Genomic DNA, 21,576 nt, shown 5'->3' with positions numbered 1-21,576 from the left:
GCAGTGGGGAGATCAGTTTGTGTTATCACTGCAAAGTTGTGTTTTTTGTCTTGTCAAGGAATGTGTGTTACGAATCAGTTATTAAATGGTGCACTTCTTTTTGGCTGGTGTTGAGTTCAAAAGAAGCGATGAGTGTATTGTTTTTATTTGGTTTGGTTTCAAGATGGTGTAGAATGGCCAATCCTTCAACTGTTGAACTGGAGCCTTCTTTTCAGAGAACTAATGTGTAAGCGGTTGGTAGTGCATTGTCGCTATCTCTTGTCTGCGTTCAAAGTGGAAGTTGGTTGGTAGTTGTCAAGGTACAGCGAAAAAGGTTGATTCATTAGGTCTGAAATGATTCATGATTCATACGCCTCTTCTAGCTCAATCTCTTGCGACAATGGTGCATAACGGGCAGTAACTGGCACTGCGATAGAAGCAAAGTCCACTGCAGCATATGTGCCAAGAGGAGTGCAGGCAATGCTGTGTCGTGGTGGAACGCACCAACATACAGTTTGTGACCCGTGACCATCTTGAATTTCCCAGTGTAAAGGTAATGGTAGTACAGTAAACTCCTGCAGCTCTTGCAGAAGCTACACAATCTGTCCGCAAGTAGTTGCACTCAACAGTCTGTTCTTGAGTCAAATGCACTTGGTGTTTGTTAGCTGCCTTGACATGAGTCACAGTCATGGTTGACCACTGAAAGAATATTTATGACCCTTGTAGTCTTTGCGACATTTTGTTTTTGGGTTCAACGAATGGTTGGTGATATGACAAGGTAGTTACTTCTAGCTTGGAAGATTTTTAGTGAAATTATTCACATTCAAACACGTAGACTAGCATTTTTTTATTTGTACCTGCAGGTACTCGTTGGCTGCCACAGCTTAAATCTGCAGTTGCGCCCGCGTTCTTGGATTAGTACTGATTCCACTCGACGATAACTCGCATCTCTTGAAATTGTTACAGGCTTTGGAGGTTGAAAATAGCAGAACATGAGTGACATCAGCAAGTGTTTGGTGACGTATGCTTCTTAACAGTCTTTTCCAATCCTTGTGCAGGTTGTCGCAAAAATGTGGTGCCCATGTTTTCGTGGAATAAATTACTTCAGCATAGTGGCATGTTGTGGCATTGCATTGAGGGTTTAGATTCTTGTGTAGGAGGCACTAGCTGCGGGGCCTTAGGTTACACGACATAGCATAGATAATGGAACTACCAGAGAGCAATATTGGCCTTTGTGCATTTATGTTGTTGACTTTGCCATGAGCAAAGATTGGTTTTGCAAGCCGTGCCAGGGGAGGATTTTCGTTCCAAGAGGAGCCAGATTTGTAGCATACAGCAATGCATACTTCCACGAATGAATTACTGTTTCAATACAAAGACCCACTAGCACCATATAGCCATAGCAGCTGGAGGAGGAGTACCATGCCTCCTGCATGCAATGTGGCGACGGGGCTGCATGTTTGTACTTAAAACCATACATGTGCAAATAAAGTGTCATTATGTGGATTTGCCACATAATATTTGTCCGAGCATTCAGACAGCATTCCAGTGTCATTCAGTCATAGTCACTGTTTATTTTGGTGCCTCTCATAGCCTCCGAAGCTCTTCAACGTTTATTTAAACGATAATCTCGATTTCTAGTTTTTTTTTAATGTCAAGCATTTTTTTTTCTCTCCGTTCCTCGAGAATACTCTGATGATCCTCCCGCATCAGCTGGAGGCGCACTGCATGCTCCTCTCGAAGTAGAGAGGCTCTGACGTCATTTTCATCGGCCAGAGACCTCTCCTAAAGGGCCATCCATCCTCTTAGAGCCTTGCCACCGTCGCCAGTGGCCACTGCTGCTGCAGCAGTGCAAGCGTCAGCTCCAGAAGCAACTGTATCACTGCTGCAGCCTGCTGCAGCATTGCTCGGAGCATCGGCATGTTGCACAGCTGTATGAAAGGCACCGCTCTCCTGCTCAGTTGCTTCTGGAGCTGCCGCACTTGTGCCAACAGCAGCCATTGATGACTGAGGCTCGAAAGGAGGAGCTTCCTAGACTTCGCCTGTAGTAGACAAAAAGTAAAATTTAGTGGGACAAATAAATCTAGCTAACAATACATAACCTTGCTACCTCAATCGTGCCAACTGTTTGGTCAGTTAGTAAACAGACATTATAACGAAAGCTTTATAATGTTCCTTAGAAATAAGTAAGGCATCAGTTGCCCTTTTCAGCTTCAAATAACTGCCACTGCATCTTGGGACCACGGTTTAAGTGTTCTGTTTTGGACTGTTAGATTTCTCGGAATTTGCTCTGAGCTATGCCTCATGGCCTCACTTTTCTTTTTTTTCTGCTAATATGTCATTGATAGTCGTGCTGGCGAAGAGTTTTTACACATGTGGTTATTCTTTAATGCTGCGCCTTCGCCTTTTTATGCGAAGCATACTAATTTAGCTACCACTTCAGCCCTTCACCGTGGTTATGCGCCTCCAAATCACGTGATACATGACGTCACACCACGTGACACGATGACGTCACGACAGTGGAGAAACGGGGGCCCACCTCGCGCCGTCGCTGTGGTTGTGCGCCTCCAAATTACGCGACACGATGATGCTTCGCATTCTCCAGGCTTAACCAAGTTAAGCCTCAGCCATTTTTTGTTCTTTCAGTGGATTTTATTATTTTTTAGTTTTAGCACATTTCCTACTTAGCACTTGTGTGTTTCTCCCTTTCGTCCTGTGTTTTTTTTCGAAGGTTTCCTTATAATTACTGTCAACCTCCTTAGCCGCACATATGCCATACCAATGCTAATATGGGGCATACAAGAAAAGTGAAAAATACTGCAGCCTGTGCCACAGCCTATAATGGGTGCATGTAAGCTAGTGTACAAAGCTGTTATTTCTCGTTTCTCATTATAGAAGTCCTGAATCAGAAAGTCACTGCAAACTGTTGCAGTGTGGTTGTGTTACATTGGCAGTGACATTCTTGTAGCTAGTATTGCTATTTCCTTTCTGTTTATTTAATATAGTGCATTGTACAAATAAAGTATGCACAAGGGACAATTCAGTGTTGTGTTGTGCAACAAAATTTTAATGTTGATGCTACCTCTATAATTATTACTGCAGAGTTTGTGTACACACTCCTGCCACTAGTGCTACTTTTCAGTCTGTACTAATAAGCACGTCTGTAGGCAACCAGATTTAGTGCTACAGAAAAGGCATAGCATATTTATAAAACCTAAAAGGGAAACTAGGGTGGCTAGTACCAAATTTCAACTTACCAGTGTGTCGCAATAGTTACGGGCAAAGACTAATAGAGTTAAGTAGAATTTTCATTTGGTATGGTATACGTGATGATATTAAACTGAAAACGAACTTTGTGCAATGTTTGAAAACGTTTCTGATGAATATGAGAAGTTATGCTATATTGTTTTCCCTTTTGTGGGGATGTGTATTGTGCACGCTTACTTTTGTTTATCTATAAATTGTTGAAAATGTGACTTCTACTTTATGAACGCAATGTGTCGTCTTCGCGTGCCCCATTTAAAATATACAATATTGTGATGGACCCGAAACTAGCCTCTGCCTATGGGTCCTCGAGCATTGTGCTTGTAAACAGATTTTGGTCTGAAATAAAAAAACACTCCTCAAGTAAAACCTCTAAAACACAATTTGCTTCAAACTAGCAGTCAAATTCCAATAGTATTTCGAGCATTGCACATAGGCGAGCTGCAGCATTATTCAAAACGAGAATGTTGTTAGCTTATCCCTCAAGCACCATCATCTACAAGTGCATACAAATTTTCATACAAATATGAAAATGTTTGTGGAGGGCATGCATAGTGAAACTGCATTAAAGTTGACATTCGTTTAAAGTGATGAAGGAATGCCGAACCGGGCTCAAAAACACGAAATAAGCAGGTGAAAATATTATAATGAATGCAGCTCAGGTTGCAGCACGGAACAAGGTTGCTACATCAGTGTCCGATGGTTGACTCGCGTTTTTTCACTACAGAAAAACAACATATCGCTTACCTGCATGCACACCACCAAGACAAATGCCTTCGGTTGGAGCAGGTCATCCTTTTGCATTGTTAACCAATGCAGCCTTGATCTGCACATTCAGCCAACCCCATGTACGGCAGTTTTAAACAGTGTTGTATTAAATGAGGTTTTGTAGCTGAACCCTACATCACAGTAGATTAAAGGCAATAAAAAAAATTGAAACAGCGTGACTTGCGACAGTGCACACTGCCGCTGTCATCAAAGGAATATCAGGAGAGGATTGCTCTCCTCCTACAACATGGAAAGTGCCCTACATGCGTAGTGCAACTCCATATCACTTTGTCCATCGACCATTGGCTGCAAAAGTCTTACCACAGGCAAACTTGCAACGGTTAAGAGGCCAATACCCCTATCAGAATCAGTTTCGTTTCCAGCACGTGTTGAGACGTGGCTGGCAACAACCATCACTTGCTCGCTTTGGGAGCTTATTGTGCACTGTGCTGGCCCTCCTCCCGAAAAAAAAGCACATATAGCGCACAGTGAAGCTAGTTTTAATATATGTAAAATGTGTCATTAAAATACTGTTTTGTGCATGAAGTCTCATACAAAAGCAACCGAAGGCACATCAATGCGTCCGGTGGTGTTTTCGCTCCATTTTTGGGCCACTAGTCCCAATAGTGTCGGGAACGAGTAAACGTCGGTTGCTCTATGCACAGCCTTCCGGATTTTCAATAGTACCAAGCAACTGTCAATCGCGCGGCAAGTTTCCTCATGAACGTGAAGTTCGCCAATGTTGGCGCTGTCTGAAATAGGTCAAGGGTATGAATATTTGTAGCAAAAATCTATGTTTTCGCACTGACGCAAGGGTAGTAAACATTCTCCGTAGTTTTTATAAATCAAGGAGGCTGTACAGGATACTGCTTGCGCATTATTTACACGATTAACGCAGGCTGCATTTATCTGAATTCGTAAATGAAGCAGAGTGCACTTCGCGGAAAGCGTGATTACGTGCCAATTTGCGCGTTACTATACCGCGTGGGGCCCCTCTGGAGTTCCAGGTGGGGTGCTAGCTCACGAAGAATAGCATGACCAGCCCGCGCTACGGGCTGCCGGACCTAATGATGTTGGCTGATGTATGCGGCGAAGCACGGGAGATCTCGAGCATCGTTTCCGTGGCCACATCTAAACCGACCGCGGATGCGGTAGCGCAAGGTCCGTCGGGCGCTATGCATGAAGCCGCAGGCGCGGCTGGCGCCCGAATTATTGCGCCAGGAGTTCCTGGTGAATACTCCGAGCTGGAGCAGCCAGATGGCTGTGGCTACAGGAGTTCCGTTCTGCTGAACGTGTCCCCAGGCGCTCCCGCAGATGCGGGTCGCGCAACTGGTTGCGCGCTGGGAGATCCCGGCCAGCAAGGAAAGCCAAAGTCAGGTGTCAGTGGCTTCCAAACGCTCCGCTATGTCTCAGGCGCGTCCGCAGATGCGGTTCGCAAACCGAGTTTCCACCCAGGAGATCCTGGACTGCTCGTAGAGCCATTGCCAGTTGGCGTCGGCTACTCGCTCCTTTCAACTCCTGCGCACGCATTCAGACCAGGTGGTCTAACTGCGTCAACGCCCGCAGATGCGGGCCGCGCTCCCCGCCCTATGGCAGAGGGTGACGCAGCGCAACTTGGTCCGGGAGGTCCCGAGCACCACTACAAGCCACCGCCAGTTGGCGAAGGCAACAAAAGCTGGCCAGTTGGCCCCGCTCTAACTACGCCCGCAAATGTGGGACGCGCACCCAGCCAGGTGGCTGAAGAGCGCGCAGTGTGTCCGGCAAAGGGAGAGAACATCGCAAACGTCCTCGCAAACGCTTTGCAGCAGATGTTGCAATTAGCGCGCTCGCCCGGCCCTCGGATCGGAGTGCCGATACCGAACTATAGTGGCTACAGCGACAAGCAAAGTGCGAATGACTTTCTGCTGGCCCTGCGCCGGTACGAGCTAGCGAGTGACCTGAGCGAGAGCGAGATTCTGAGACGAGTTCTCCCCGTCGCACTCGTTGATCAAGCCGCCCGGTGGTACCAGTTGGTTGGCCACACAGCAGGCAACATGGCTGATTTTCGACGCTTGTTCAGGGAGGAGTTCCTTCCATACGATTACAAGCTGCGTATGCGACGAGAGCTTGAACTGCGGACACAGGCCCCGGATGAATCGCTTGTCGAGTTCGTACGAGCGATGCAAGAGCTGTATGAATATGCAGACCCAGGAGCTCCGAGTTCGGAGCGAGTGGAACGTGTCATCCGGCAGAGCCATCCGACATTTTCCCTCTACTTGAGGGGCTGCAGATGCAGCGATATGAACGAGCTTGCCATTGAAGCGCGCCGAGTCCAGGCTCAAATCTCAGCGGCCCGTAAATACCGGCCCCCACCGCCGGCTGAGGAGTGCCTCGAGCCAAGGTGTGCCTGGAGCGGCGTTGCAGCGGTAAGGGGTGAGATCACTCCCACGGCAGGTGCGTTCACGAACGAGCGGATGCCGTTCGAAATATCGGATCGTGCTCTGGATCCCTACAGGTACGGGCTGCGGAGTGCTGATACACAACCCCCGGAGATCTGCGGGGTACCGCGACAAAAGCCCACACCTGCTCAGAAAGCACCCACGGAGATCCGTGTACGGCTGGATGGCCGAGGTGCCACTGAGACCCCCCGAGCGTCGCAGCGAGAAGCATGGAGATCTGTGCGCTGCTTTAATTGTGGCCAGAGTGGTCACATAGCCAGAAACTGCCCCTCGAGATCGGAAAACGAGGCAGGCCGCCGGTAGCAGCACCGGCGGAGGCTACCAACGCTCGGGAGCCCATCCCCGTCACGTCCGCGTTCAAAGTTGGAGAACCAACTAACACGCCTGCGCCTTTCATGGACCTCGCAGTTGCGGGGAGAACCTTTAAGGCGTTGCTGGACACGGGGGCAAGCATCTCGCTAATAGGAGACGAGGTCGTTTCCCAGCTCCGGCGGAGATCCGTTCGGTTGCGACAGCGAAGGACGCCACTCCAGCTAGCTAGCGGAGAAGTGCGGTCCTGTGGTGACTTTCGCCTCGCAGTGCGCTGGGATCAGCGTGTGCGCAGAATGCGTTTTGTTCACCTGCCTGGTCTCACAGTGCCAGTTATTCTAGGCCGAGAGTTCTTGGCGAAAACTGGACTGGTTGTAGACATCGCCCGTGGCGGATATCGGGAGAACCCGTGCGCCCCACTGAGGCCCTTTGTCGACCCGCCGACTGCAACGAGATCGTTGTCAGAACGCACGGCCGACACGCCCGCGGAGGAGCGAAATACCTCCCACGAGCAAAGCCCGCACCGCCAACTGCCGGGATCGGCACCAGCGGCCCGCTTCAATGCGCCCTCTCCGAGGTCAGAGAAGGGAAAGCAGGCTGTACCGACAGATGTCGGCGAGCTAAGAGACAGCGGGTTTCCCCGCCCAATGCCGAGATCGGCAGCGGCGGCCTGTCAGCACCGTTTTCCTCCGAGATCGGGGGTGAAAATGCACAACTTACTGGCGGATGCCGGTGCGCTGACACAGCTCGAACGTGACCGCCTCTTGTCGTTGTTGGATGACTTTGACGAGATATTCACGGACCAGCCGGGGTGCACTAGTTTGGTGCAGCACCGCATAGATACGAGTGACGCGCTGCCCTGGAAATGTAACCCAAGGCCCGTCAGTGCTGCCAGACGGCAAGCTATCGACGAGGCGCTCCAGGAAGTTGCTCGATGCTGGTCTCATATGCCGCTCTTCCAATCCCTGGGGGTTCCCAGTGGTTCTTGTGCCGAAGAAAGATCGCACGTGGCGCTTGTGCGTTGACTATCGGCGGCTGAATGCGGTCACAAAGAAAGATGCGTACCCCTTCCCGAGAATAGACGAGATCGTCTCAAATCTCGGTGGCGCTAAGTTCTTCTCGATTCTTGACGCAAGCAAAGGGTACCTGCAGGTCGAAATGCGACCGGGCGATGAGTGCAAAACGGCCTTCACGTGTCACAGAGGTCTGTTTCACTTCACGAGAATGCCTTTCGGTTTGTCCGGAGCTCCGAGCACATTCCAAAGGCTGATGGACCGTGTACTCGGAGACGCCAGATGGCATCACGCTCTCGCATACCTGGACGATGTGATCGTCTACTCTCAAACTTTCTAGGAGCACCTCGATCACCTGAGAGATGTCCTGGGAAATCTCAGGGCGGCTGGCATCACGCTCAATCCCGCAAAGGTGCAAATCTGCCAGGCTCAGGTGAGCTTGCTTGGATATCGAGTAAAACGGGGACAGGTGTCTCCTGATCCAGAGAAGCTTCGGGGGATCCTGGAGTTTCCTGCGCCTAAAGATGTGAGCGGTGTTCGCCGTTATCTTGGCATGGTGGGATACTATCGCCATTTCATTCCTAACTGTGTGCGACTGCAAGCGCCCTTGGCAAGATTGCTAAGAAAGTCTTCTCCGTGGATATGGGGAGACGAGCAGGAAAAGAGCTTTCATCAGCTCTCGCACGCTATCGCTGAGACGGCGGCTTTGAAGCTGCCCGACCTGAACCGCCCATTTGTTATCCAGACAGATGCCTGTGATATCGGGGTGGGAGCAGTACTCCTTCAGATGGAGGGGCATGAACTCCTACCTGTGGCATTTGCGAGCCGCGCCCTGACGCCGGCAGAACGCAATTACTCAGCGACAGAAAAGGAATGCCTGGCCATCATCTACGCACTTCGAAGATTCGAGATGTACGTAGAGGGAACAAAGTTCACGGTCGAGACCGACCATATGGCCTTAACCTGGCTGAAACGCCTGCGTGAGCCCAGCGGGAGGCTTGCGCGATGGGCCCTGACACTGCAACGCTTCGAGTTCGAAGTGCGTTACCGCAAAGGCACTGCAAATGTAGTCGCCGATGCGCTGTCACGGGCGCCGGTCACTGACACCCAACCGGCCGGCCAGGACGAGGAGGAGGCAGAGTGACAACTGTCTCCCCCTCTGCGGAAGGAGCTCGTTGCGGGTAGTGCCCCGTTTTCGAAGCCCCGAGAGCACGTGCACCTCGTTGGAGCGGGGATCCCTCTCGAGGTTGCGTTCAGCAGAGAAGAGCTTGTCAAGGCTCAGCAGGAAGACTCATTCTGTCAGGAGTTGATCAATAGTCTTAGTGAAGAGACAGACACTCCGACGAGTCAGGCCAAATTGCGCTGTGAAGCCACTGGTAGTGTGGTTGGCGCTAACTCTAGTGTCGCTGGTATTGCGGCGAGTGAGTTGGAGAACTTCCTGCTGGACCGTGATGGAGCTTTGCTAAAATACGTGCCAGGCAAAGAGGCCTCGGATGAGAGTTTCAAAGCCGTTATTCCGCGCAAACTGCGGCGCGCCGCTATGCGGCACTATCACGACGCAGACGGTCACGGGAGCGCTCCAAAGGCATGGCAGAAGCTTTGTCGGTTTGCTACCTGGCCGGGAATGAAGGCTGACGTATGTAGATATGTACGAACATGCCACGTATGCCAAGAGAGAAAGCCTAGAGGTGGAAAGGCACCCGGCTTACTCCAACCCGTCATAAGCACCAAACCCTGGGAGATCCTGGCGTGCGATTTGATGGGGCCGCTGCCACGCAGCAAACGAGGGTACAAATACGTGCTGGTAGTCACGTGTCACTTCAGTGGGATCGCTGAATTGTACCCGCTGCGAAAAGCGACTGCCCGGGAGATCCTGGCAAAGCTGTGTGAAGTGTTTTGCCGCTACGGCTTCCCAAAGCGGCTGATCACTGACAATGCCACGTATTTCACATCGAAAGTTTTCCGTGATACGTGTGCAGCAATGGGTGTCCGGCAGCAGAAAACCACGTGCTACCATCCCCAGTCCAATGTGAGCGAGCGCCGAAATCGAGATATCAAGCCGCTCCTGGGCGCATATGCGAGATCGCACAATGATTGGGACGAGCACTTGGACGCCATCTCCTTCGCTCTGCGCACGAGCACAAATCGCTCGAGCGGCTTCACGCCGGCTTTTCTCATGTTTGGCAGAGAGCTGAACACGCCTATGGACACAATTCTCATGGAAGGGTCGGAGAGTGTCCGCGAAGTCACGGCAGATGTTGACGACTACGCAAGGCGATTGCGCGAGCGTTTGGCAAATGCCATTAAGGAGGCGAACCGCAGCCGCGCGAAGGCCAGGGCAAGTCAAAAGGCCACTTATGATCGCGCACACAGAGACGTGGACTTTCAGATGGGAGACCTCGTTCTCAAGCGCAATCACGCACTCAGCGATGCAACCGCAGGTTTCGCGGCCAGTCTAGCGCCCAAATGGGTGGGACCCTTCCTGATCGCTGAGAAGCTTTCGCGGCTCAACTACCGGCTGAAAGACCCGAGATCGGGCCGAATCAGCGGACCCATTCACGTGGGAGAGCTGAAACAGTACTTCCAGAGGGAGGTTGCTGTGGAAGCAGAAACGCCACCCGCGCAAGATTGCGCAGAGGCGAGCGAAGCCCAGAGAGATCTCTACAGGCATCGCTATAATACCCGAAGCCAGCGAGCTCGCTGGGGCAACGGGAGAATGCCGAAAACGTGAGATCACGCACACGGCGGCGTCGGTTGGCCAAAACAGCTCGAGATCGAGCAAACGGCGAAGGAACGCCAGACGCGCGAGATCGCGCACGGTGGGCCTAATGCAAGGAGGTCCTTGCCCCCGACGTCACAATATCCGAACTGGGCGAGATCGCCGAATGTGACCCATGCCGACCACGGCAAAGCCTGGTGCGAGAGGTCTCGTGCCCACCCTGCCTGTGTGGATACACAAGCCGGTGTAGTTCCTGTACCCGGAGCACTGCAAGACGCCCGCTCGGTGGAGCCGAGCCCCCTCCGGCTGCCCTGATTTACGGCCCTGGCTTCAACGACGGCACGGAGAGCGGCGCGCGGCCGGGGATCGAGACGCCGAACTTCGCCCCCACACCATCGCGCGGGGCATCGGTGGCGGTTCCGGAGCAGCGCGGGGCGAGATGACGATGGGCGGCCTGAATGCGGAGCAGGCCGGCTTTCGCGGGCGCCATCCTGGTCTGGCCCGCGCCCCAGGCGCAGAGCTACCGTCCCGGGGCCCAGTCTCCGGAAAGGCGGCATGGACCTGCTGATCCGCCGAGTTCGATTCAGCGGGTGGAGGTCACTATTGAGAGAGGGAGGGTGTGGGGTTCCATGTTGCCCCTCGCCCGCCAGATGCACCCTTCTCTCTCTCGTGGCCTACCGCGGCTCTTCCTCTGGCGGCCCCCGACTAGGCGCAGCGGCGGAGGGAGCGGAGGGGAGGCGCCCGCGACTACGCGTCGTCACGTGGGCAGCCCTCCTTACCCACCCCTCTCGGTTTCGGCGGCCGCACGGGCCGCGCGCACGGGACACAGTCGGAGGGAGAGTTGACAGCGAGCCTTGAGAGAGAGCGGACGCGACATCAGCGGCGGCCCAGGTGACCTGAACTGCTCTGTGCCTGTCTCCTGTGCCTGTGTCCTGTGCCTGTTGCCTGCTGCTGCTGCCTGCGCGCGACCGAGGAAAACCATTGGGAGATCCCAATTAAAGCTCTTGCCTGCGGGCTTATTCCTCGGAGGTGTTGTTCTTCGCGGCCACAGGTGTGGTCGAGCTAGCGGAGTGGCGTTGGCCCTGAGTTCAGGGTCCGAACCGTGCCAGTAACCCCACAACCGTTCCTAAAACTATGCATTCCAGCACACGCTGCTTACGCCGGGCAAGTAGAATAATTACGCCCTTATCCATGGCACACGAAAAATGCAGGAAAAAGCGTTTGTAAACGGCCTGCAAACTGCGCTCATCTGTCTTATAGCGATCTCTCTTTTTCCTCCCATCGTTCTCCTTCGACTTCTGCCTCATATTGCCGCGAATCTTTGTAGCGTTTGTTTGTTGTGTTTATTTGTTAATGCTTCAAGGCTGCCAGCACGCCGCTTTATCGCTTCGTTTGTGACGCAACACGCGCCTAGAATTATCTCGATTGATCGCATGCAGGCGGAGCCGATTCTACTTTGTGCCAGAAAGTTCTAGAACCTTCCACGCTTTATTTCGAAGGATCGCTATCAGCTTTAAAAAGAGCACGGCCGACAGCGGCGAGCAGTCTGTTCGACGACCGCCGAGCACGCTTGTTGCTACGCCGCCGCCGAGTGATTCAGTTCTTTGCGGGCGCAAGTCAGCCCGAATAAAGAGTTTCGTTTCGAAGACATTCTCGCTGTGTTCCTGTTCGCCGGACTGCAGTCACCACTACGTGACATCTGGTGAAGGTGCTGACCTGCTATGCCCCTCAAGATGGAACCTGGTGCACAGCCAACGCCCGTCGTGCTTCGCCAGCCCCGTGAGCCACCGACTTTTCGTGGGGAACCACACGAAGATGGGGAAAACTGGCTGGGCATGTACGACCGTGTAGCAGCGCTGAACGCCTGGGACGGCAGCGCTAAGCTTCGTAACGTTTATTTTGCATTGAACGGCTCCGCCGGAACGTGGTTTGAAAACCACGAATCTTCCCTCACGCCCTGGGCGACCTTCAAGAAGCAACTACTGGCTACTTTCACTAGCGTCGTACGCAAGGAAAGAGCGGATATCCTGCTGCAGTCGCGATTTCAACGTCCAAACGAGACCGTGACTGCGTATGTGGAAGATATGAAACGCCTTTTCAAGTGCGCCAACCCTCACATGAACGAAGAAGAGAAACTCTCTTTTCTAATGCGAGGCGTGAAGGAGCAACTCTACGCTGGACTGATCCGGGATCCTCCAAGAACCGTCGCCGAGTTTGAAGCTGAAGCTTCAACCATCGAAAAGACCCTGAACGCCCGGACCCGGCACTACAACCGACCACTTTAAGTGCTGTCGGCGAGCCCCCCAGAAGATACCCCCGCAAGTGGAGACAACCTTCGTGATCTCATACTCGAAATTGTTCGCGAAGAACTTCGCCGACTGCTGCCATCGCCAACACAGCCGACGCAGCAGACTCAGGTGGCGTCGTTCACGGACATCATCCGCGAAGAAGTACAGCATGCACTTGGTTCCCCGTAACAGACGACACCAACGGAAGTTGTAGCCATGAACTACGCCGCCGCACTACGCAGTCCTGCGCCTCGACGAGACCCCCCAAGCCCTAATCGACGCGCACCAGCTCTACAAGAACGACTACCCTAAGCTCCCGCGCCCACATTACGACCGACGCAACAGATTTAGGAAATGCGACGAGTGGCGGACTCCCGACATCCGCCCACTGTGTTTCCATTGTGGCCACGCCGGGCACATACTTCGCCACTGCCCGTACAGACGCATCGGTCTGCGAGGTTTCGCCATCGACGCCCCTCGACAGCTCCCCGGCCAGCGACCACAGGAAATTGACGAATACCTACGTAGAGGGGAGTACGTGACTTCAAGCCGTTTTCCCCGCTCCCCGTCGCCGTCCGCCGCACGATTTGCATCACCCGGCCGAAGCTACGCCGCGGCTGTCCGAGGAAGGTCCCCTAGCCCTCGTAGGGGAAACTAAACAACGCAACCTGTGGAGGTCAGGTTGCTTGCCGAAGAAACGACGAAGATCCTCCAGCGACCACGCCGTATGAAGACGCCGCACCTACTACGCCGACGACGCATACAACAACCTCGACTATGGCGCTAACCGCCTTAAAAACTACGCCGCCATCAAGAAAAGCTCCGACCACACGCCCCACCCACGATTCACATACCCGACGAAGCCGTAACCCGACACCGAGGACGACGTGCAACTCCAGAGCCAGGACATCCGATTTAGAAGTGGTTATCGACGGCCGGAACGTCACCGCTCTAGTCGTCACAGGAGCCGATTATTCGGTGATGAGCGGACGATTCGCTCCGCAGCTGAGCAAAGTAATGACCGCTTGGGACGGCCCACAAATTCGCACCGCAGGGGACCACCTCATTACGCCATCATGACGATGCACAGCGCGAGTTACTCTCAATAGACATATCTATCTTGCGACCTTCGTAGTGCTACGGCAATGACCCGCGAAGTGATCTTGGGCATGGATTTCCTTAATGAGCATCAAGCGATCATCGACCTGCGATCCAAGATGATCACGCTTTCCACGGATGAGGCCATCCCGTCGATGAAAACTCCGGAACATCACGTTGCGCTCAGTGTCCTGGAGGAACAAGTGAGTGTCCCACCCTGCTCAAGCGTCATCATCACCGTAGGCGCCACGGAACCAAATAACACTGAAGCCATTATCGAGGGGAACATGCAGTTGCTTCTCGACCGAGGAATCGGCACCGCAAAAGGCATCGCACATTTCCGCAAAGGCCAAGCCGAAGTACTGCTGACTAGCCTTAGCGAAGAATACCGGCACATTAACAAAGGAACGAAGATCACTTTCCTCGACAAAATATCCGACGTACGAGACTTCTTCACGCTCTCCGACCCATCCGTAGAAGATTTGCCTGACCAAGAGAACTCGCCCACATTCGGCATAAACCGAGCCATGCCCCGGAACAGACAAGACCAGATTAGCAATCTCCTTCGAAGCTACAGCGAGTGCTTCTCGTCATCGCCAAAGGTCCGACAAACGCCGATTGCCAAACATCGCATTATTACCGACCAGCACGCCCGATCTCTCCGCCAGAGCCCCTACCGAGTGTCGCCACGAGAACGACAAGCCATCCGGGACCAAGTGGAAGAAATGCTGCGCGACGACGTTATTAAGCCTTCAAAGAGCCCCTCGGCAGCCTCTGTTGTTCTAGTTAGAAAGAAAGACGGTGCACTTCGATTCTGCGTTGATTACCGCCACTTGAACAACATCACAAAGAAGGACGACTACCCCCTCCCTCGCATCGACGACACACTGGACCGGCTCTGCAGCGCCAGGTATTTCTCATCAATGGACCTCAAGAGCGGCTACTGGCAAATTGAGGTTGATGAACGAGATCGCGAGACGACCGCCACCAGATGGCGTCACACCAGATCACACCAGATGGCCTCTTCGAGTTCAAGGTGATGCCATTTGGTCTCTGTTCCGCACTAGCCACATTTCAACCAGTAATGGATAGAGTGCTGGCAGGCCTGAAGTGGCAGATTTGTCTGGTATATTTAGATGGCGTCGTGGTCCTCTCCTCGAACTTTGAGGAACACCTAAAAAGGCTTCGAACAGTACTAGACGCAATAAAATCGTCCGGCCTAACTTTGAAAGCAGAGAAGTGCCACTTTGCCTATGAAGAGCTGCTCTTTCTAGGCCACATCGTTTGCAAGGAGGGAGTACAGCCAGACCCGCAGAAAACCGCTGCTATCGCAATGTTCCCAACCACCGGCCGACAAGAAAGCTATGCGCAGAGTCCTCGGACTGTGCGCGTACTACCGATGGTTTGTGAAGAACGTTTCGCGCATCGCCGAGCCACTGACCAACTTGACAAAGGCAGACGTGCCATTTAAATGGGAAGCACCGCAAGTGGAAGCCTTCAAGGAACTTCAGCGTCGTTTACAGTCCCCACCGATCCCCGCGCACTTCGACGAAAACGCTGAGACTGAAATTCACACCGACGCAAGTAGTGTGGGCCTAGGCGCTGTCCTCGTTCAGAAAATTGACGGAGTGGAGAAGGTCATCGCGTACGCCAGCCGTTCCCTGTCCAAAGCCGATGCTAATTATTCGACAACTGAGAAGGAGTGTCTTGCCATCATCTGGGCTACGTCGAAATTCTGCCCCTACCTGCACGGACGACCGTTCAAGGTGGTCAGCGATCATCACGCACTGTGCTGGCTCGCCAGTTTGAAGGATCCCTCCGGCCGCCTCGCTCGATGGAGCCTGGGGCTCCAGGAGTTTGATGTAACCGTCGTTTACAAGTCCGGACGCAAGCACTCTGACGCCGACTGCCTGTAACGAGCCTCTGTAGATGCACCGCCTCCGGACGACGATGAGGACGCCTTCCTGGGACCCATCAGCTCCAGCTCTTTTGCACAAAGCAACGCACGGAACCCGACATAAAATGCCTCATCGAATACTTGGAAGGCAAGGTTTGTTCACCCCCCCCTCGTTCAAGCGAGGATTGTCTTCGTTCTGTTTACGGAGCGATGTCCTCGTGAAGAACTTTGCAGCGAACAAGACAGCCTACCTCCTTGTTGTACCTGTAAGTCTGCGTGGAGAAGTTCTTCAGGCCTCACAGGACGAGCCGTCAGCTGGACATCTCGGGTTTTCTCGCACCCTCCGCCGCATTCAAGACAAGTATTACTGGGCCCGACTGTCTGCCGATGTCGCACATTATGTGAAAACCTGCTGAGATTGTCAGCGACGAAAGACCCCTCCAACCCGACCAGCAGGATTTCTGAACCCCATTGAACCCCCCTCAAGGCCCTTTCAGCATATCGGCATGGACTTGCTCGGCCCTTTCCCGAAATAAACATCTGGAAATAAGTGGATCATTATAGCGACCGACAACCTGACCCGCTACGCCGAGGCAAAAGCCCTACCTAACGGAACAGCAGCAGAAGTTGCCAAATTTTTCGTGGAGAACATTCTTCTGCGACACGGCGCCCCCGATGTGCTGATCACTGACAGAGGAACCGCATTCACGGCGGAACTGACGCAAGCCATCCTCCATTACAGCCAAACCAGCCACCGGAGAACAACTGCATACCACCCGCAGACACGGACTAACCGAGCGCCTCAACAAAACCATCGCCGATATGCTCGCGATGTATGTCGATGGCGAACACATGACCTGGGACGTTATCTTGTCTTACGTCGTCTTCGCCTACCACACCGCAGTGCAGGAGATCACCCAGATGACGCCTTTTAGGCTCGTCCATGGCAGAGAGGCCATGACCACGCTGGACGCCATGCTGCCAAACGTTACCGAAGAAGATAACGTCGACGTCGCCGCCTACCTACAACGCGCAGAAGAAACCCGAAGACTTGCCCGATTAAGGATAAAAGTCCAGCAGCGGACCGACGCCACACGCTACAACCTACGAAGACGCAACGCGGAAGACAAGCCAGGAGACCTAGTCTGGGTTTGGAAGCCCATTCGCCGCCGAGGATTGAGTGAAAAGCTTTTGCAACGCTATTTCGGCCCGTACAAGGTTCTTTGTCGGCTAGGTGAATTAGACTATGAAGTCGTCCCTGACCAAATGACTGCATCCCAGCGACGCCGCGTACGACCAGTATTTCATGTAGTATGCCTAAAGCCCTATAATGCACGCTAAAGGACGCCGTGTTAAGACATTCGGTGTTTTTTTTTTCGTCGTCTGTTTTTGATTGTTGATAGCCGTATTATGTTCTAAAGCATCGCGTCGATGCTTCTTTGAGAGGGGAGTAATGCCGCGAATCTTTGTAGCGTTTGTTTGTTGTGTTTATTTGTTCATGCTTTAAGGCTGCCGGCCCCGCCGCTTTATTGCTTCTTTTGTAACGCAAGACGCGCCTAGAATTATCTCGAATGATCGCATCCAGGCGGAGCCGATTCTACTTTGTGCCAGAAAGTTCTATACTCCGTTTCATACATCATGTGCAACGCTGTGAAGGCTATGGAAGTAGTCCGCAAGAAAAAATAAAGAGAGGTATATAACTCCGCGCTGTTCTGTGGCCGTGTGGTCTAACGCGTCGCTCCGGAGAATCGACAGGCAATGGGGGTGCATGGGTTCAATCCTGCATGGTGAAACTTTTTTTTTTGTACATTTTTTTTTTCATCGAAAGTTCAATTTCACGTGACTTGAATGAGAAAACTCGTTTTGTTCAGAATCACTTGAATATTATGCCGTGTTCTGAAATGAACTGCATGCATCCGTTCATTTGATCCATACCGCGTTAATGTGAGCTGTCCGAAATTCGTTGTCAGTGAGCTCGCACCGGCTTTTGGTCAGCAGTGGCGGTTTTCTTCCTGATTCTGCAGCATTGTGACTATACTTTTTAGATGCAAGCGAGAGGTTTATGTGAAAGGTGACGTTCATTCATCGGGTTTAATTAATTAGCGCATTGGTGAGTGCTTCGCCGTGGCCCGATCAACAAGTGGCCGTCTGCAACTTTCGATTGCACCGTTGCCGAGGAGCCTGCTCTTTTGTAGGCCTCTCTTTAGGTACCTGGCATGTTATCAATTGTTCCGTGCAGCCGGTTAGCGGCTGATCCAGTCTTCGCCAAAAGAGTCTGGGACCGACTTTGGCACTGTGCTCTAGAGTAGCCCAAAGAGCTTGGCGAGAGGTATTATTTTTTACGGATCGCAAAGTTCAGAAGCAAGATGTCTGTTAAGTTAGAATGCTGGTTTATTATGCAGGAGCGCAGAAAACATATTCTAGACTTCTGAATCGCCTATTTCCTGACTGTATATGTGTAACACTTTTGTGCATACCTGCAATTCTTTTGTTTTTGTTAAGACATCTTTTGTTCTTAAGCAAAGTGCGTTTTCCTTTGTCATCGAATAGAGCTCTATAACTTGGCTATTATATGCGGCAAAAGAGCAGTATATTTAAACTGATGGGTCAAATTACTTTTACACACACCACCTTGATATGGCCTGTTTTCCCGTGTTGAGTTAAATTTAGAACATAGCGTTGATTCACACAGTGACAGCAAAAAGTACTGCCTCAAGAGTTACAGATTTGTTGTTGTACACAAATGTATACGAAGTCAATACAGAGGCAAGTCAGCTTGTCTCGATTTCCCTGCTCTCCTAGAAGAGTAGAAGCTGCTCAGGCAGGATTTTTATGCAGCCATGTAAGAAGAGTTCCAAGCTGCGGGTGCGTCAAGTAAGAATGCAGAAAAAGTTGTACAACACTAGGAAAAAATATTTCGAAAGAGCAAACAATAAATGAGACAGGACAATAAAGAATGCTGACCCCGCCGTGTTTGCGAGAAATTGTTTATTCTGGAAACAGCCAGTGGCGTGGATCACAGTGCATACAAATTAAAGGACACGTGCAGTGGATGTACACCAACACACAATCTGTCAAGTGCTCAAAATTGGAAAAAAAATGTGCAGCCATCGAACAACACTATTTAATAAAACGAAAACCTGACCAAGGTATTAACAAAGACATGACTCGAAACAATCAAATTCACACTGAACTGAGCAAGAGCCAGCTTGAAATCATTCACACCTCCCAAAAATTAAGCACAAAACATACAGTACTGGCTACCTCAACACTGGCACTTCATAACATGTCAAAACGACCAGAGATTGAAACTAATGCAAGACAACACCAAACCAGGGCCTGCTTTTCAGGACATGAAGATCAATCACTCATACATACCATTCCCAACCCTCACACACAAAATGAGACCCATTCCTAGGGGTCTGTGAATGCTCGAACTTTATGGACAGCACATTGAATAAATTTCTGTTCAGTTAGTCGAACAAATCAAAGAGTACATGTTCAAAATTATTTTAAATGAATTCAATTTCCTCTCAAATTTTCAGGTACTTTTTCCAATAATTGGCACAACGCTTGATTAAGCTCCACCATATTTTTCTGCAATGAATCTTCCAATAAACTGCACACATTGACAACGTGTACCAGTATTCATATTATAATTGGAAAAAGTACCGTTTGCACTTCCTTACAAATTCTACTTCTATACAGACGCTATTAACACGACCACCTCACCACTTACACTACAAGTTACTGCCCGATTAAATTTGATGCAATGAATTGCAATGATGCAATGATTTGATGGAAATGTTACAATTTTTGGTGGAAATGTTACAACTTCCTCGGAAGACTGATCAACGCACACACTCACATGCACACATATTTCACATTTCCACCCACACACGCACAAAGATGATCACAGCATGCCGATGAGTCTTCTCTCTTTCGTCGGTAGCATGTGTAATACACTTCAATTCGAAGTCAGACAAGTTCCTCAATGCCACTTACATATTCACTAAAATTAGTACTCGACTCATCAGAGGAGGTGTTGCACGAGTCAGAAATGCTGAAGACAACGGGTTCAATTTCAGCGTCAACAATCATATTGTAACGTAACGTTACAAAGAAGTCTCCTGTGTCTAGTAACGCCGTTACATCAGCCCCGGTGTCTAGTAACACCGTTACAGCGGCTCCATCAATCTTTACGCGCAGATCGGAGGTAGTGTGTCGGATGCTGTCACCACCTGTCCCAAGCGGAATGTCGTCGTATCGGTCGAAGGTAGCCCGTCGGATGCTGTTGCCACCTGACCCCAGCGAAATCTCGTCGAGTCGGCGTGACGAGGACGGAGGATCTTCACATTTCGCGACATCAGCGACCCTGCCTCCGAAGGCCGCTGACATTAGTTTTCCCAGCGAGGGCTGGGAGAGCGTCGGCGTCGGGGATAGCTCGGACTTGAGGAACGGTAGCTTGTCGGGAACGTAGACCGACGCTCTTGGTAGCCGGACGTAACAGGATGCTGTTGCGCAGCAAAGTGGCTTGCCATTTCAGTAGGCCGCTCGCCATTTTGAGGGCAGGGGTCGTCCGGTGCGAAACCCCGCAGGCCGAAGTGGCGGTACGGGCACACCCGGTAGAGGTGACCTGCTTCACCGCAATGGAAGCAGAGGGGCCGACGGTCGCGGGCCCGCCATACTTGACTCTTACGGGGTCGCTGATAGGTTGGCGGAGGGGTGTAGCGAGGAGGACCCTGCGGCTCCATTGCTGGAGCTGCGGTGTTGATACTGTGGTCCTGCGTGTGAGCCCTACGTAGGACGGACGCGTAGGTGGGTCTCGCGTCGAGCTGGTAGGAAACGTCAGGAACTCGCTCAGCTGCCATACGCACCTCGTCCCGGACGACTTCAGCTAGTGATGAAAAGGACGGCGTGTTGCAAGGCATCCGGAGTGCTTGCAGTTCTTCTCGCACGACAGAACGGACGAGGTTGCGTAGTGCATCCATATCGCTAACGCCCTGCATAGGTAGTGCGTCGGACCCAATGATGTTCACGTCGCGATTGTATTGACGAGCCCGGTGTTGCAGCGTCGTCTCCATGGTGGTAGCCTCACTGAGGAATTCCGCAACAGTGCACGGTGGGCTGCGCACTAGTCCTGCGAAAAGTTCTTGCTTCACGCCCCGCATAAGGTGGCGCAGCTTCTTGTCTTCTGGCATCTGTGGGTCTGCGCGCTTGAAAAGACGCGTCATGTCCTCATAAAACATGCGCACGCTCTCGTTTTGGCGCAGGTTGCGCGAGTGCAGCGCAGCTTCTGCTCGCTCCCGGCGGTCGGCGCTTGGAAAAGTGGCCTTCAAGTCACGACAGAAGGCTTCCCAGGATGGAAAGGAAGCCTCATGGTTTTCAAACCATGTCCGCGCCGACTCTTCAAGAGCAAAGTAGACGTTGTGGAGCTTACGCTCATCGGTCCAGCCGCTATAACGTGCCACAAGCTCGAAGGCCTCAAGCCAGTCCTCGGCGTCCTCGAACACGTCTCCATGAAAAGACGGTGGTGTTCGCGGCTGATGACAGAGGATGTTTGCGGGAAGCCTACTCTCAGATGTCATTGCCGCAGGTGTTACAGGGGCCCGAGGCTGCGTCGTCCTGGTAGCGGCCGGAAGGGGTCCAAATTCCGGGGGCTCTCCACGTAGGCGGCGGCCGAGGCGCTGATGTACCGGAGTAAGCTTCGTAGTGAGAGGTAGATTATGCGCTGGAAGCGTACCCGGCACTGCCTCCACCAGATTTGTAACGTAACGTTACAAAGAAGTCTCCTGCGCCGAGG

At 52.0% G+C, this 21,576-nt stretch overlaps 1 protein-coding gene and 1 pseudogene across 1 annotated transcript; one reads left to right on the top strand and one right to left on the bottom strand.

Annotated features, from left to right (window-relative positions):
- Window positions 1-1,551: 1,551 nt before the first annotated feature.
- LOC149343648 (uncharacterized) lies at window positions 1,552-11,803 on the bottom strand (annotated as a pseudogene).
- On the top strand, window positions 5,787-11,662 carry LOC149343649 (uncharacterized). The gene is made up of 2 exons (XM_089542785.1): window positions 5,787-6,602; window positions 11,636-11,662. Exons 1-2 carry the CDS (start codon window positions 5,820-5,822, stop codon window positions 11,660-11,662), a joined length of 810 nt encoding a protein of 269 aa, XP_089398911.1. The 5' UTR covers window positions 5,787-5,819.
- Window positions 11,804-21,576: the final 9,773 nt, after the last annotated feature.

Source organism: Amblyomma mixtum, chromosome 5, assembly GCF_055824585.1.
Source record: "Amblyomma mixtum isolate Tamu chromosome 5, ASM5582458v1, whole genome shotgun sequence".
Taxonomy (NCBI): domain Eukaryota; kingdom Metazoa; phylum Arthropoda; class Arachnida; order Ixodida; family Ixodidae; genus Amblyomma; species Amblyomma mixtum.
This window is presented reverse-complemented; position numbering and strand designations above follow the sequence as displayed.

Bases quoted from the DNA above. Each gene is read 5' to 3' on its own strand.
- LOC149343649 (XM_089542785.1), top strand. From the start codon at position 5,820: ATGTTGCAATTAGCGCGCTCGCCCGGCCCTCGGATCGGAGTGCCGATA. The intron at 6,603-11,635 runs GTACGGCTGGAT...TATGCATTCCAG, and splicing joins AAGCACCCACGGAGATCCGT to CACACGCTGCTTACGCCGGG.